This window comes from Perissodus microlepis, chromosome 17 (assembly GCF_051167445.1).
Source record: "Perissodus microlepis isolate ML-2025 ecotype Zambia chromosome 17, ASM5116744v1, whole genome shotgun sequence".
NCBI lineage: Eukaryota > Metazoa > Chordata > Actinopteri > Cichliformes > Cichlidae > Perissodus > Perissodus microlepis.
Window position 1 is genome coordinate 11,426,995 of NC_140477.1, and position 18,156 is coordinate 11,445,150.

General features: G+C 39.0%; 2 protein-coding genes across 2 annotated transcripts in view; both read left to right on the top strand.

The window, feature by feature from the left end:
- The window catches only part of col7a1l (collagen type VII alpha 1-like), a 72,387-nt gene extending 61,054 nt beyond the window's left edge, over positions 1 to 11,333 (top strand). The window contains exons 104-109 of the mRNA XM_084910364.1: positions 504 to 581; positions 3,873 to 3,926; positions 4,024 to 4,072; positions 5,328 to 5,504; positions 8,543 to 8,614; positions 10,735 to 11,333. Of these exons, the coding sequence (XP_084766490.1) occupies positions 504 to 581; positions 3,873 to 3,926; positions 4,024 to 4,072; positions 5,328 to 5,504; positions 8,543 to 8,614; positions 10,735 to 10,943 (639 nt within the window). The 3' untranslated portion in view covers positions 10,944 to 11,333. The remainder of the gene's footprint in view (positions 1 to 503; positions 582 to 3,872; positions 3,927 to 4,023; positions 4,073 to 5,327; positions 5,505 to 8,542; positions 8,615 to 10,734) is intronic.
- A 2,594-nt stretch (positions 11,334 to 13,927) lies between these two features.
- On the top strand, positions 13,928 to 15,961 carry ucn3l (urocortin 3, like). Its single transcript, XM_084910198.1, has 2 exons — positions 13,928 to 14,151; positions 14,478 to 15,961. The coding sequence occupies exon 2, from the start codon at positions 14,488 to 14,490 to the stop codon at positions 14,971 to 14,973; it is 486 nt and encodes a 161-aa protein (XP_084766324.1). The 5' UTR covers positions 13,928 to 14,151; positions 14,478 to 14,487; the 3' UTR covers positions 14,974 to 15,961.
- Positions 15,962 to 18,156: the final 2,195 nt, after the last annotated feature.

Here is an 18,156-nt window from a genome sequence, read left to right on the forward strand (position 1 = left end):
GGCACCTGTGCGTACATAGCTTATATCACTTACTCACAAATACATTTTTGGACTTTAAAGCCCAACAAGAGACTAAATATGTGACAGAACACAATGAGCAGGAGCTGAATTGATTACAGTCATCACCGTGTCTTTGTAAGAGAGTGGCACCAGCAGTGGATACAGCAGAGACATGTCCTCAATTAAAACACACACACACACACACACACACACACACACACACTGAGAGGTCTATTTCTGTCTGCAGCTTTCAAGTAATATCTTACTCAATTAGCTCCTTTCAGCTACAATTACTGGACTCTCAGTGTTGACAGAGAGTGGCTGGAAACCTCTAATGAGGATATTCCAAGGATGTTCCTAATTGGTCTGTCTTTCATATTGTTTAGAAGTGAGTGATGAGGTGTGCTGCTATGGACATATTTTCTTGTTGTTGATGATTTAGAGGTGTTGTATTTAAAAATATATATTTTCCCTGTGTGCACTTGCATTTTTTGGTCAAACAGGGGGAGAGGGGTAAAAGAGGCAGATCGAAGAAGTGTCAGAGTGGAGCACCAGGGACACCAGGACACAGAGGAGAAAATGTGAGACACACAGCACTCACATCTCTACACAGCTTTCTTCGAGCACACTTGTAATTCAGAAACATCCCTTCATCTGTACTATTTCCTGTAACTTTCACAGAGCTAAAGTATATAATTTGATTTATATTCATAATAAACAACATAAATATTCATTTAAAAGGACACCATCCACATTGCTGCTGGCAAGGACTGGTGGTACAGGGCCCGTGTGTTTCTCCTGCCAGAATCTGTGTTTAGTGCTTTTGGCTAAACTTGGGAGGCTAAAATAAAACACAATGCGGAAGTACTAGTAAGGAAAACAGGTTGCTTAGAAGACGGGGATGAGGTCTGCGATGGTTGTTGTCCTCAAAGAGATTTCGGTGCATAAAGATGGCAATTAAACAGCAATAAGACAGAGTCGGTCTGCTATCAGTTTGCAGTTGAATGCGTCAAGCATCTGTTTCTGATAATATGCCGATTAAGTCTGATAAATTGGGGAAAATGGCAAATCTGTTGCCATCTGTTGCAAATCTGTTGCTGTCTACATCCACAGAAATTCACATTAAACAGAAATTCACATTTACTTCTTCCATAAAAAGTCGAATAAAAACCTCAGATCTGAAACAGAAATTCCTCCACAAATAGTGGCGTAGCTGTTGCAGTATGGTAATTTAACTGCAAAATGACATAGGCACTCAGCAAAATCGCTGAAAAGTTACATTCACCGATGCAGACTGACTCTGATTACTGTCAATCTGATTATGTTTTTAAATTACATGATAGATACAGTCCCGATCAGAAGTTTAAGACCACTTGAAAAATGGCAAAAAAAAAAACCCAACAACATATTTTGCATGGTTGGATCTTAACAAGAAGAAATGGGAGTGAGATAAAATATTTTTTTGGGCATGCAATTTATTGCAAGCAACGCTTAAACTGAAACAGGCTGTTTTACAGCTGATCAAAAGTTTAGGACCACGTGCCTTTAAAAGGCCAAATCTGTGCAAAAATGTGGATTCATTGTCAGTTTTTGTCAGGTAGTCACACGCCATAATGGTCTGAGGTGCTTTTTCCTTCAGTGGAACAATGAGGTGTCAGGAGGTGCAGGGGCATCAAACACTATAGTCGCTGGCTATGTCCAGATGTTGCAGAGAGCATCCGTCATGACTGAGGGCCCTCGTCTGCTTGGTAACGACTGGGTTTTTCAACAGGACAACACTACAGTACACAATGCCTGCAGGACAAGGGACTTCTTCCAGGAGAATAACATCACTCTTTTGGACCATCCTGCGTGTTCCCCTGATCTAAATCCAAATAAGAACCTTTGGGGATGGATGACAAGATGAATGGACACCAGCTCCATCGAGTAGATGCCCCTCGTGCGGCCGTCTTCACTGCTTGCAGTTTTCACTCACCTCATGAAAACACTTGCATCAAGCATGCCACAACAAATTTTTGAAGTGATCAACAATAATGGTGGAACTACTCATTACTGAGTTCATGTTTTGAACTTTGATTTCTGTTTTGGGGGGGTTTACAGATTGTTTTTGGAGGTGTGGTCCTAAACTTTTGACCAGCTGTAAAACAGCCTGTTTCAGTTTAAGCATTGTTTTCGATAAATTGCATGCTCAAAAAAATGTTTTGTCTCACTCCCGTTTCTTCTTGTTGCATGTTGAAGCTCTACTTGGAACCTTGTTAAGATCCAACCATGCAAAATGTGATTTTTTTTTGCCATTTTTCAAGTGGTCTTAAACTTCTGATCAGGACTGTATTTGCAACCCTTCAACAATCTGTTTGAGAATGATTGAGTTAATGCAAGTCAGACTGGGATTGTTTGGAGACAGGTTACCTCCAAAACGTGTGCAATCACCTTGTGATCGAACACGGACAACCAGTTGGTTGCTGCAACTACTTGTAGTTGGTTACAGTTTGTATTTTTACTCTAGTGTGACAGAGTCATTAGAAATGTTTAATTTAAATGAAATTATTTTAAATGAATTACACACATTATTGGCTGCCTGAAGATATTTTTCTGGTCACCAAGAAAATATTATCTCTTCTTTAAGATATTTTCTTGTTTGGTCTCCAAAACAGATCCAGCCCACATTAGAGATTAAAAGATGCTCAAGGCTCTGTTTAGATGTGGTGGATTGAAGAGTTGTCTGTTTGCCACTAATGAGTAATCCCTTTGATGTTGCACATTGTTTTTTGATACATTGATAATGTAAAAGTGTGGCTAATTATGTAGTTTTAGTTTATTTCTGTTGCGCCTTTATTTTGCACAGCATTAAAAGTATTGCAGGTCTGTCTGCAAGAGACTTTTGATAGTCATACTCAGTAGCTAAATAAACACATCCCGCCCAACAGTGTTCTTTTAATAGCTCTGTCCCAAAGGGACTAATATCTTGGCTATCTTACTAAACTTCGTTTTGAGGGTATTGTGTCTATGTAGTCCTTTGCAAATACCATGATACCATTACACAGAGCAATTAATGACACACCAAATCAGCTGAATAACATTAGCTGTGTTAGCAAACTGCAACATGCAGATTTCAGACTTCAAAAATCACCAGTAGTAACAGACCTTTTTGCCTAATCATACCTCTACTTTTTTTTTAAAATGGTCACAGTTAAAAAACTCTTGTTTCAGTGTTTGAACTCTCATGTATTCTGTGCACAAGCTCAAATAAATGGTTTAGCATTGACAGTAAATGTCACTTTTTGTTTCCATTTAAATAACTGTGCAAACTGTTTTTTTTTAACACATGCAAAACACACAGCAATAGAACAATCAAGAGATTTAAGTATTTTGATTTGATTTTAAAAATTGGCTTGTGACCTCATATTTAAGGGCACTATATTCTCTCTCACGGATGTTTTCAGTTCTCAGCCTTGTAGTCTCCAGATCTGTATTTTTGTATTTCATGTGTTCACCAAAATAAAACACATGATTGCTGCGATGTTCACTTCTGTAAGTGGACATTGTGTTAACACACACCTGAATGCTTTCAGTCTGGCACACCACTAAAAACCTTTTAATAGAGGTGGTCACACTTGCTGTGAAAACTTTCCTTTTCACGTGACTTTTAGTCCTTGTTAGATCTAAAAGGTGTAATAAGCCAAAATAAGTGAAATTACCTGCATGGCTGCCTTCTCCTTAACTGAATATTGTGTACATGCACATGTTAACTTGAGAGAAGTGCGGGTCCAAATATGTTGTTGTGTCTCATCACTTTTCAGTGCAAATGTCAGTAAAATGTCTGAATCTGTCATCCAATATAAATATAATATGTAAATATCTTTTCCTTTTAGGGTAAAGTTGGTATTGAAGGAGCAAAAGGGGAGAAAGGAGAGCCTGGACTCTCAGTACGTCTTAGCACGCTTGCACACTCACACGTGACAAAAGGCTAAAAACTGACTTGTCATTTAAATTATTCACATTCTTGCATTTCTTTGTTTCAAGGCTGAAGAAGTGAAGGATCTAGTCAACCAGGAGGTGGTAGAAAAGTGCGGTAAGAGTGTGCTTGTGCGCACGTGTTATTCATTTGTACATTTTCAACCTCCTACAGTACGTGCACTTGTACTTCATCCATGAGTGAATAAACGTGTGCCTCTAGATAGGCCTGCATATTGCGAACGCGTGGTTGTTTGTTGTAGAGCTCCTGTGGCAGCAGCATGGCACCCGTGTGTGTTCAGCCATCTGTTATGTTCTCTCAGAGGAACACGCATCATGGTGCCAGCAACAGCAGAGCCATTCACAAACACAAGACAGCCATTAAGTAGAACGCCTCACCCAGATTCCACGGCACATTCACGATATTTGGAGGCTGATTGTCTGCAACACACCTTTTTCACTGAAGACATTTTGGCATGCCGCATGTGTACATGGAAAGATAGAATGAAAGCTCTGTGACTCAAACCACAATTTGAGATGATCTTAAATTAAACTCAATTTAACTGAATTTATTGTATAATATCTAGACTACATTTTGCATCCTTGACAAGGATTGGATTTTCCTGCTGCCTACTAGTAACGGTAACACAGGTTTGCCTCTCAGACATGCTAATTACCCACAAGTGGTTGATGTAAAAATATAGTCTCATTTGCTTAAATATTATTTAATTTTTGTATGCGATAACAGAAAAGGAACAGTCTATTGATTTATGAAGTGTTCCGAGTATAATCTGTGAATAGATAGTGTGGGTTTTTTATGTGTTTGTTTTCTTGTTTCCTGCTGTTTGTCTTTATTAAACAATAGCACTCCCACATATTCATAGGAACACTTTACAGGGAAATAAAGTATTAACTAATAAATAAAGTGAGCTGAAGGAAATAAAAGAATGAAAGAAAATATTTAAAATACTTAAATACTAGTTAAACTATGGTATTATGGCTAATTTAATTACTTAAATTTGATGCATGACAAATATATACAGTACTGTGCAAAAACCTTGTGCCAGCCCTCATTTCTTTATACTTTGCTTCCAAGGAGCCAGACTTGCTTGTAATTGTTTCAAAGTTCTTGTGAGCGATAGTTCTCCAGGCTGTCCATTTGCTGCTTCATCACTCATTTTCAGTTCAGTCCTTGTACATGACCATTTTGAAAGAAATTATTTTTGTAAGTCAGCTACTTCACAGTGAACTGTGAATTATCCAAACATAAAAAGACAAAAGTATTTCTGCCCCAACAAGATGATTCCTAAAGAGGTATTAGCCATTTCCCATATTCCTAGCAAAAAAAAGTCATGCTGTTTTTATCACTGCAGGATTGGAATACAAGTTCATGGTAAAATCTGTTGACCCAGATGCAACAACTGCAGTGACTAAGAATGAAAATTACCAAAAAGACGTTGTGAAATCTATCACCCATGACCTGCATGAACAAAGTATGGAAGAAAACATGGCAGACAACATGGGAGAAGGGCACCCACAAAACCAGACTGGTAAGAAACACAAGTAGCTGTTTGCAGGGTCAGCGCCTCTGGCCAAACACACAGATGCCTTAGATAGCGTGTGACCAAGTGTCTGGCTAAATAGCTGCATATATCAACCTTATGTGTAGCAGCTGTGATGCAGGCAATTAAAATGTGCTGTGTCCTGACAAGGACAAAGAAAACAAGCCTGCCTACATGTCTCTGATACTGTATCCATTCATTAGTTAAACATTAAGGTAAAAGCACCACTGAACATGCTGAACATGTGATTAGGTAATATTTCTTTATGTGCCAGGTCTGTGCCTTTTTTTTTTTTTAACTTTTAGGACATCTACAAGTGATGCAAATATCCCAGAACTGCAACATACTCAGTTCAGACACATCTAGAGATCTGTGTTGTGATGCCATACCAGCTTACTTTTTCCATTTTTTCTTGTCAGTCTCACCACTGTGAGTGCTCTCCCAAAAAAGGCTAAGCAATGGACAGAAAAGGAAACCAAAATGTAGTAATTATTAAATAGAGTGCTATTACAGGGAAGCCACAAAGTTAAACCCGAAGGTCAGCTTGTACCAGCAATCTCACATGCCGTGATGCTTATTAGCTAATACAGCCACGGGCAGAAATTGCTTTCTGCATCCCAAATTATTGTAATTCTTGCTTCAGGTACATAAAACAGACAGCTGATCAAAGCACAAAGCTGTCATTGCCCTGCGTCAATGTCAACTGGTTTATTTATTCATTTAAATCATTAAATATAGTACTCATCTGTTCCCCAAATAATGATTGTACAAGTACGGCTCAGCATTCACACCTAAATAAATATGGTGTTTATGTTCACTTGTTTTGTTGCACGAAATCTGATGTTTTACAACAAATAATTAAGATGGACAATATTCCTCTAGCGGATACTTACATAAACTTATAAACCTCACGTGAATAGCTCTTCTTATCTGTCCTGAAATGCTAGATTGTGAGCACTCAATGGATAAAATTCTTCGCAAGGAATGAAGCATCTTTTTGTAAAAAAAAAAAAAAACCCAAGAATGAGGGATTTTCTTCACATGCGGGTTAAATATTTTATTACTTTTGTAGTACAAACATTTAAAACTTTCGACTGCATACCTGTGGATGTATGCAGATGTCTAGGAGAGTGGGTAGTGGATTTTTTTGTGTTAAAACCAGATTGTTTTCATGAGAGGATGCCCAAGGAGTGAAAACGTGTAAGGACAGCAAGACAGTGGCGAGGTGTGCAGTTGGAGTGACAGATGGGTTCAAGGTGGGGATGGGATTACATCAGGGATCGGCTCTGAGCCACTTCTTGTTTGCAGCGGTGATGGAAAGCTTAACAGATGAGGTCAGGCAGGAGTCTCCGTGGACTATGATGTTCAATGACGACATTGTGATCTGTAATGAGAGTGGGGAGCAGGTGGAAGAGAGCCTGGAGAGGTGGAGGTATGCTCTTAAGAGAAGAGTGATGAACGTCACTTGAAGCGAGACAGAATACATGTGTGTGAATGAGAGGAAGACAGATATAACAGTGAAGTGATAGTGAAGATTGGTGAGTTTAAAATAACTGGGGTCAGCCATCCAAACTCAGTAGAAGTGCACAAGAGAGGTGAAGAAGAAAGTGCAGACAAAGTGGAGTGGGTGGAGACGAGTGCCAGGGGTGATTTGTGGCAGCAAGACTGAAAGGGAAGGTTTACAAGACGGTAGTGAGACCTGCTGTAAGCTGGAGGTGACAGAGTTGAAGATGTTAAGATTTTTTAGGGAGGGACCAGGATGGACAAGATTAGAGATGGGTACATCAGAGGGACAGCTCAGGCTGAGCAGTTCGAAGACAAAGTTAGAGAGGCAAGGCTGAGATGGTTTTGGACATGCGCAGAGGAGGGATAGAGCACATACCAGACAAAGGATACTGAAGAAAGAGGAACAGAGGAAGTCCATAGAGGAGGTTCATGGAGTGTAGTGAAGGAGAACATGCAGAAGATTGGTGTCACACAAAAAGTTGCTCGGGATAGGGTGAAATGGAGGCAGATGCTCCACTGTGGCAACAAAGAAAAATGTGGCTAATTTGTACAAAATCAGTGTTTTAGCCACCTGCAAATATATGTTGTAAGTGTTAACTGTATGTAGAAGATTTATTTTACTTAGTCACTGTGACGTCACATATTAGTCTAGTGGTCGACTGTTTTTACCTCTCAGTCGCTAAAGACTGATGGGATGTTGTCGTCACCCTGCCAGGTGGGCAGGCAGCATGGACACCTAAGTTTGTGAATGCGATAATTGGAGAATGGGGCAACGTAGGAGCTTCAAATTGATACCAGAGGTGTATCTACTGAAATTCTTATATGAGCTCGAATCTCAGTGACCTTGACCTCAAGGTCAGAGGCAGCAGGTGAGTAGACTTCATAGTTGACATAATACTTGTGCTCAAACTGTTTGCCGCCTCCTGCAGCTTCCTCTGTAACCTCCTCCTCCTAACATGTTAAGCTTTTGGTATTATTGAGTTTACTTGTGATTTAAATTTCATGTGTATTTATAATCAGGGGGTTAGCTTGTGCTTGATTTCTTTAAAAGCCTCCTTTTTATGAAATCCACGTGCAAAAATCATTTGTTGTGATGAAGAATTCCTTTATGTAAGCGTCTCTCTCAGAACTGAGTGTTTATTGTTCACTTTCTGAATATAGTAAAACCCTACATTAGTGATGTTGTTTGATAAATCCAGATGAAGGGAAAGCAATACAGCAGGCCTTGTAGAACAAACAGCTGAAGTGCTTCAAAGTTCGTTCCAGCTCTATCAATAATTTTTTAATGATACTTTTGGATTTCCCCTTTTATCGCTTAGCTTTAATGATAGCAGGATATGAATTCCCTCAAAAGTTTGTACTTTATAGTTAGCACGAAAAACAGAAAGTTGATGATTGGAAGGTCCAGAACTGTTTCTCACTAATTTGCTGGATGAGCTAAAATGTCACTGGCACTTGTAATGTCCAGTGAAGGTGGTTCTTTATTGTGTATCAGTAATTGCTTTTGTTTCTGGCTTCAGATACTCATGATGGAGGGACTGTGGAATGGGGACAAAGGAAGAAGAGAAGGGTATATGGAAGAAACACAGCAAGTGAGTTACCAAGAAAACTGATGTTGTTTGTGTCTATTTCCCTCCTCTCTTGTTCCCTTTATTTGCTTTGTGTATCAAAACAAAATTAAAAATTTGATGTCACTCAACACCCTTTTCATAGTAAAGACATTCGAGCTTTTTGAATGTTTTCACCTCCTGAGAGTTAGAGTCAGTTAAGGCTCGGTGTTTTTAATATGATAGATGGGTAGTCTAGCTTATCACATAGACCTGGGAGAACCTGGGAGAAATATTAGCTTCCACAACAAGTTTTCAGTCATTTCAAAATACCTTTTTATCTGTTTTATTTCCCAGGGGTTGGATCGTTTTTTCTTCCAGTTACAGCTAGGGTTGTCGCAACATAGACTGTATGATTAATATGGCTACAATTTGCACTAATAATCAGTTATAACAATAAATTTAAAAAGAAATAGTAATCATTATCAGTTACACTGTCCTTTATCGTCAGCACTAGTAGCTAAATAAACTGTATCCGGTCTTTAAGTGATGACGTGATGAATCCTGCTTCTGGGCCCAAACTACCCTGCGTTTAACAAGGCTGTTGTGTATTTAACATGTTTTAATGCTTTGTATCTTGTTCTATTTAATCTCAAAAAGCCCCTAAAAACAGTCAGCGATCACTATCGGCCTCTCTCGGTTTTTATTACCGCTATTCATTTTAAAGCTCAGTTTTTAAAACCTTACATGTAACTACAGCCCAGCCCATGCAGCAGTATATTAATTACTAACCTCGTATTGTGGATGGATGATCTCAGATGTTCTCCCGACTGAAGTTTAGTCCGTTTACAGCATCCTGCCATGTGATTGCATTTGTCTCTGACCATCGAGAATCCTCATGTTAACTTTTATTGAGTGGAAAAAAGTTAGGGTTCCTCCTCCAGCTTCACTGTTTATATTATGCTAACATAGCTGTGTCGCTAGCGATCACGTAGCACATCATTATATACCAGCTAGCCAAACTTCAGTAACCCTAAAAACATCACTGCTGTTTAGTTTTCTGTCTTCATTTATGTTGGAAGTGATAGCAGAGCTGCGCATCTTAATTTGTTTCAGCATGTCCTCAGTCAGGACATGCTATATTATATTTAGATGGAAACTAGCGAGCTAACTCCCTGCTAACGTCTAACTCCGTTAAATGTCATAAATTCTGTTTTCATGGATGCCTGGATGTTAAACTTAATTGTTACACCTGGTAGAGCAGAACGCTGATCATTTTATTACAGATGAAAGAATTTTGACAGTTTTTCATCTCTCAGTGAGGCCGCAGTGATCGTTTGACTTATGGACCTGCAGCAGAGTTTGGGCCCAGACACGGCTAATGACGTCAGACTTAAAGACCAGATATAAAAGATGGATGTTAGAGGCAATCTTGGAATCTGCAGTTGTTTACAAATGGCTCCAAGAGATTCTCCTTAATAGATCTTCATTGAGTTCCTTGGACTTTCCCATTGTTAGTATTGATCAATCCAATCAGTAGTGTCAAACAAATCCTTTTTTAAGCAGGGAAAACTACCAGTTGTAGTCAATCGTGATGACAACAGAGAATTTAACTGGCCTTGGCTTTGTCAAGCTAAGACATTGTAGAACTTATCACTTATTTAAAGATTTAAGCAAGTATATGTATATATTTGATCCTGCATGTATACTTTGATCCCTTCCTGGATGACAGAAAAATCCAAACTAAATTCAAATGTGTGTGTGAACTTCTGACCATTACTGTAGTTAAAGTGAGTATACACTCAACAAAACATATTCTCGGCACTTTGTTGAGAATCTAACACTTGTGAAAATAGAGCAGGGGTGGGGAAACTCCAGGCCTCGAGTGCCGGTGTCTTGCAGGTTTTAGATGTGTCTTTGATCCAACACAGCTGATTTAAATGGCTAAAGTATCTCCTCAACATGTCTTGAAGTTCTCCAGAGGTCTGGTAACGAACTAAACACTTGATTCAGATCTGCTGACCCTGGGTGATATCTAAAACCTGCAGGACACCGGCCCTTGAGGCCTGGAGTTTCCCCACCCCTGAAGTAGAGTGACTCCACAGCATGTCAGTTTGAAGGACAGCTTTACACTTTTCCTCATCTACCTGTTCTTTCATTATCAGACCGCTGCCTGGAGCCGATGTCAGAAGGAGCCTGTTCAGACTATTCTCTGGTCTGGTACTTCCACGCCCGATCAGGGGAATGCAGACCGTTTGTTTACGGGGGCTGTGGTGGCAACCAAAACAGATTCTCCTCCAGACATGAGTGCGAGGAATGGTGTGAGGCGGAGAGTCGAGTTGTGGGGGGACCAATCAGATCGCGCAGGGAATAATCCTTCAAACAGTTAATCCAGTGACTGAAAAGAAATCCTGCTTTGAAGAGATTTTTGGTTATACAATATGAATGTGCGGATACTATAGATGCTATAAAAAAATGTACACCTCCACAGTCGCAGAACCTTGGAGACTGAGCCAGCAACCCCCAAACAAGATGCTTAATTTTGTACATAACTGTGTAAAATGTTATTGTTTTTGCATTTTGCATTGCTCTTATTTATATATTTTAACAGATGTTTTTCAATTTGTTATATATGGATAATGGGATGCGATGTAGTCTAAATGTGAATGATTTTTTTCTTAATTTCACATAACATCTGCACATGTAAGTATGTTTTCTTGCAGCTGTGTTACTAAAATAGACTGACATTGACAAAGATTTTGAATGTAAACGTGCCAAAAATAAACATTACTGAAAAAAAAATCTTAAATCCACCTCACGATTTGTCTTTTTCATGCCAGCCTCTTTCATTTTCCAGCTCGCTATAGCGTATCTCTTTATATAACTGTCACCTTTCTTATGTTTTGTCAATCGCCCTACATCCTGTGTGGTGCAGAAATGAGAAGCTGATAGCTGACTGCCTGCTGACTCCTCCACCACTACATATGTTTCTTTGGCAGGGGGTGTTATGGGTCAGGCTGGGAGCCAGATAAGGGGCCAACAGGGGCCCAGTGTGGGAGCTCACGCAGGGGCTGTTTTAGAGGACTCTCCATCAGACCGACTCAGCAGTAGCTGGGGATTCCTGTGTGGGTGTTGATGAGGGGGCAGCACGCATTGAAGTTTTTTGGTTGTTGTTTTTTTCTCTTCTGGCAGTGTGACAGATGAAAATGCACGACACATTTTAGGCTCTCAAGTTGCCAGGTTGTTGCTCCTCGGTTCTTTCATATCTCTAATCTGTTTTTCAGGTTGGTTTGTAAAAATAGTGTTTTTCAAGTTGACAGAGGAGACGAGCCCCAAGAGGCTTCCTTCATATTAGTCACGATTCTGTACTCTGATGTACACCCACACGCAAAGATGCTTGATATGTCTACTTGATATTTTTAGACATAAAGAAATATCATTATAAAATTAAAAATGTTTAATTTAAGCACAAGGCAAAAGAAATATTAAAACTTTCTTAAAGCATAAGCTTAATTTCATATTTAATAGTTTCAAGTTGCCATTTTTTTTTCTTGTAGATTTTGCTAAACTCTTATGTAGACATTTACACTTTTTGAACCAATCCAGTTATAAAGGGACAAATAGAGATGAGGAAAAATAAACAACTTGCTTTGCGAAGACACATGCAGATGCAGGACAGCCTCACTACTTAAGGTTTTCTTAGGCCTTGTGAGCTCAGTGACAACTTAGTCAAAGTGCTTTGTGGTCAATAGGCCTTCACTCCTAAGCAGAGCAACACAAACCAGCGTCAATGTAATAAATGTAGGATTTTTGTCCCCCTTGATGTTGAAGGGGGCATGTAATTCCATTTCAGAGATCACTTGCGGAGGAAGCTGGAGTGGGAGGACATCTCATTGCCTCGTGTGTCACGGAACGCAATTACTCCAGCTGTGAAGACTTACATTCATATTAATGAAGGTGAATGAAGTTGCTCATTAGACCCTGACCCAGCGCCCTTTGATGCTGTCTCCCCCTGTATGCTCTTTTTCATTCTGACATTGTAATGTACATCAACTCTGCTGTGTGTCATGTGTACACTCAACGGTAATTAAAACACAGTGCTCTCTAGAAAATCTCAGATATCTCTCGTCTCTTTTGAAGAAACATTTGTGAATCACACACAGAAGTTTTTATATGTGGTGTCACTCAACTTATTAAAACTTCAAATGGAACAAATGCTCATCTCTTTATTAGTAGATGTCGATGGAGACATCTGAAAGAGCAGGGAAACTTTTAAAGTCTGCACCTTTATTCTTCATTCAGTTCTTAGTCTTGTTGAAATTAATATATAAAATGAGCTAAAGAGACAATATTGTATTTGAAGGACTTTAAATTTGCTTTGATAAAGTGAAGATTTATATTTATGACCTGTTCTATAATCTACAGGTTTACATTTCGCTATAATGAACATACAATGATATATTCATTATAGAAAGATATTGTCTAAAACAGTGCATGTAATGTGAGCACTTTCTACCTTTATATAATAAGGCTTAATACACTTTAACTAATGGCATTAGTAGTTGAATATAACCAGATCAATCACCTTCTATGTCACTTTCTCTCTGGACCCGGGCTGCAGAGCATCTCAAAGAAAATCCAACTTTTCCAGTCCTCTTTCAGCTGACGGTGTGACAGCCCCACCTATGGTTTTTACGCCTGCAGGTTTAGATGTCTGGTTTTCTGTACCTGTGCTGGCTCCTCGTTCTTTCTATCGCCATCCTCTACCCAATTTGGTCTTATTTTTTTTTATCCTCTCTGTTTTACCTTAACATCCTTTCATCACTACAACCACTACTTTTTAATTACTTTAAATCATAAATGGATCCGCTCTTTGTGCAGCTTTAACAGCGGTAAGTGGGAAACCTCTGAAGACACGCCTAATATTATAATGTGAGACAATTTCATTTAACTATTGATCCAAAACCCAAACATATCCTGCCACGTGAGCCTGAGATAAGCGTCAAATCCGCTCAGCTGAGAACAAACGTCTCAATGGGAACTGTCCGTGGTGCTGATCAACCGCAAACCTGTCAGTTTCACGCAAATGCCACTGAATGGCTTAAAGATGTTGGGACTCTTACAGGCTATCGTGGAGCAGCTGCACATGAAACACTTTTTTTAAAGTCTGATGCGAGGCAGAAAAAAAAGTTTCAATAGTCGTGACGCCTTCGGTCCACCAACAGGAGGCCACAACTTCTTTTTTTTTTTTCTTCATTCATCTACCTCATTGCTTCACAGCCAATGGGATGGCTCACTGCGAACCAAAATGTCAACGGGATGACGTTGTTGCTGGCGTAGGGCTGCGTTTTGATGGCTCTACTAAAAGAATACAGTGGGAATGGACGAGCAGGAGACGCTGCTGGTCAGACTGTGCGCACTGTTGACCTCCGCACACAGTGTTGGTTCATCGGGATTTCTCATAATAACCTCACTTGAGGATTTCGCCTTCTTTGCGCTTTTTTTTTTTGAGGGGATAAGTGCTGCTTAACCTCTCCAACTATATTTAATACAAGTATTATTATAACTAAAGGATACGAGTGGTAAGTTGCAAGAACATTATTGCTCACACGTTTGTGACCTTTATTAAATATTGTTTTTAGTTTTATCCGCTAAACTTCACATGAAAACCACCCCGGCTTTTTGTGATCCATCGAACTTTAAACTAAATCCTGTACTCTTAGAGTAGATTTTAACAAGATTTGTTAGGGTACTTGTTAATATTTACTATTAATATGCAGAATGGGCATATAAGTAAGGTTTATTTTTGCTTCTCAGTGAAAATGAAATTCACTGAGATGCGTTGCTGAAGATTAGATGCGAGAAAAACTTCATATTCTCTGGCTTTCTTCACCTGTTTTGGTCCCAGAGGACACAGCATGCTGTCGTCCCTAAAGACCCTGCTGCTGTTCTCGGTCCTGTGCACACCGACCTCCAGCCTGTGCCTCCGTCTCTACCAGACGCGCCCCGACCTCCTCTGCGACGACCAGCTGGCACTCGGGGTCCGGAATGACCAAACTGAACCTGGTTACTCCACTGTGGACGGCTGGGGGTCCCTCATGCAGTCCGCGGAGTATCTCTCCTCCTCATCCTCCACGTCGTCGTCCTCTTTCTCCTCTGCTGAATCCAGTCGGGAAAAAAGGACTTCAAGTCCCGCAAACTACCGCTTCTTGAGCCGGACCAAGCTCAGGGGCCAGATGCTCCGCAACAGCAACAAAGGGGACCGGAGGAGCAGACTGACCCTGTCCCTGGACGTCCCGACCAACATCATGAACGTGCTCTTTGATGTGGCCAAGGCCAAAAACCTGCGAGCCAAGGCGGCGGAGAACGCGCGTCTGCTGGCGCAAATTGGACGGAGGAAATGAAACATGGACAACTTTCATTTAACAAACAGCCATGACCAGTGTTGGCCTCTCAAAGTCTAATAAATTAGCATCTCTTATCATCCAAGTAAAGATCCATTTGTTTCTCCGGGGGAACGATGCCGTGTTTAATAATACACAGGCTTTAAATTCAGCTGTTCGCCTGTAAAAGGAAATAATCTCACGCCTTCTTTTCTCCAGATCAAATCACTGAGACCATTTCCAACAGCAAAGGCACGTTTACTATATCTATATCACTATATATATATATATATATATATATATTCGTAGGAAAGGGAACTTATGAAAAAGTAGATAACTACTGAAAAATGTTTTAAAACCAAGGTTAAATGTTACAGAAGATATGAGCGGATAAATTAGCTGTTGCTGCCTTCTTTTAAAAGTAATTGATTGATTTATTTTTAGTTCATTAAATATGTTTATTTATGCATTTATTGTACGTGCGAATAATCCACCTATATTAAATTACAAACTTTCTTAAGTACTTTGTTATAGCAGACAAACAAAATGACTAAAACACGTCCTCGGTTTTTCGGTTAAATTAATGTATGTGATTGTTTTGCCCAGACTCAATAAATTCAAATAACTGGACGCGATGAGCAAAGCAGCTGGTTTTGCTTACAGCAATAAATAAATAAATATAAAAAAATGCAGCACTGTTGCATAATCTAATAATAATTTGATGTCCTGAGAAATGTTTTTTTTTTTATTCCAGGATATGTGTTTCTTTTTCTTTTTCATTCATCATTTATTTATTTAAGAAGCTTTGTGTTAAAAAAAAAAGTATGAATTCAGATTCAAGTTTTGAACTTTGAATGTGGCCGAAAAACAACACTGAGAAAAAAATACTGTACAAATCATCTGCAAGGTCATGAAATACAGTAAAATGCAATTGCATGGGAATGTATGTGTTCATCAGATGTCTCTTATTTTTATACTCAAAATAAAGGATTATTTTTCCTCAAATAAAGCAGGTGTAACGACATACATTTGCCTCTTTATATGCAATATCTATATCACTGAGATTCATTATATATTCTTAGAAAAGATCTTTTCACTACTTCATTGTTCACAAAGTTAAAGCCCGATTCACACACCGTCATGAAAACACTTTATCACCCAAATTTGTCTCATCATAGATATATTCATGTCTCACTTCATATTGTCAGCAAGTAATACATTACAGTGCAAACATATGCTTAAGGGACAGACTTTCAAGGTATTGACTTTAATTAGTGTTGCTATTGCTTGGCTTTACCACAAGAGGGCACCCTACCTTTCTATTCTTTTATGTCTTCTATTTATAAATAGATAGGATTTTGAAGTTGGGAGATTGCAATAAGCAGTGATGGATAATAATAATGTGGCTGGGCAATACGTGTGTCAAAAAACAAACAAGAAATTGGCATATCTGGATTTTGAATTCACCTGCCTCAGAAAAGCATTCTTTACAAAGAATAATGTCGCCCTCTTGTGGTCATTTATGAAAGCTACATTCTAGTTTGTGACGGTCGGTAGCCTAAAGAGAAAAAAACACAAAACAAAACAGGACACGTGTGTGAATGAGAAGGAGACAGGTGTGACAGTGAAGATGCAAAGCGTACAAGTAGTGATGCCACGGAGACCGCAGAGAAGAAGATGTAGTAAAGGTGAACATGGACAAGGAAAGGTACATGATCTGCCGTGGCGACCCCTATTGGTCTGTTAACACTACAGTTAAGGAGGGTCAGTGGTGCCTTCATTTCCCGAGCTCGCTGAAGAAGAACTGTGTAGATTAGAAAGTGGTGGTGACCTTCTATCGCTCCACTATAGAAGCATCCTGGTGTAGTGTGGAACAGTGTGGTATGCATGATGCTCTGCAGCAGTTATAACGGCTGTCCAGATGCTAATAAACAAAATATAACTGACCGTGCATAGGAAACGTAAGATACCACCCAAGAACCTGAAAAATCAGTAAAAGACAGTTCTCACGCTGGACACTTGCTCTCTGACCTGTTGCCCTCTGGTAGACACTACGTGTAAATCAAAACAAGGACAAACACATTTAAAAAAAAACCAAACACCTTTTTATCCAAGTGCAATTACCCTCCTAAATCAAACATGACTACTGTGATGCACCTCAGCACCTTCTTCTAAATTCTTAACTACTTCATACTAAAATTAGAACTTGGTTTACCACGTGAATAACTTTGTTTTTTTTGTTTTTTTTAATACTGTGACACTTGAGACACCTGCAGAAGTAGCACCTCATCATCACATTCTGATTATGATATACGCTGTTTGTAACTGCTTAGCTTGAGATTGATCTCCATGGAGCTTGTGTGTGCTGTGTTTATTCAGCTCAGGCAACAAAGGTAAACTTTTCATGACATATTTTAGTTGTTCTGTGCTGTAGCTGGTTCAGCCCTGTTACCAATACTCTAGTAGCAAAAAATACTGTTGAATAAATTAGTCATCTTCATACTTAATATATATCAATTCAAGCAACTTTTGAAAACTACCTTGCCTGACGTTTCAATAGTCACATTTTTTAATAAATGTATTTAGTTTTGTTGGGTTTTTTTTTTGGTAATATTAGTACTATATTTATTTTTCAAATCTTTGCCCAAATACACTATTTATATAATAATCAAACTATTACGAAGGCAGGAGATCAAACCCTTGTGAAAGTTCATGGTAGATGTAGTTGTGTAAATAGGGGACGGCAATTTTGAAATTAATTTCTTTTCTTTAGGTAATATAGCTATAGGGTTGCATTGGTTAGAGTAACTCACTCAATCTACTTAGAAAAGACTGTGAAAATACAAAATGTGAAAAAGGACTGAAAAAGGACCTTTGTTCTACAAGTTGTGTCAGCTAAATAGGTTTTCCACAAATATCATGACACCACGCCTGCAGTGAATAATTACTGTTTTTTTAACGGTGATGTTTAATAAATTGGTTTATAATCACTTAAGCGACAAGAGACAAATGTGTTGACAAAATCAAAACAAAAATTGGATTTACTTATTTATACCTTATTTTTATTATTATACATTAAATGCAATTTGGTTGGGACAAGGATTATTATGCATGGATTATTGTTTTCGTGGGACTTTTTAATTCGAGTAACCGTCAGGATGTGTCAGAAGCGCCCCCTGCCGCTCATTATGCGGAAATATTCTG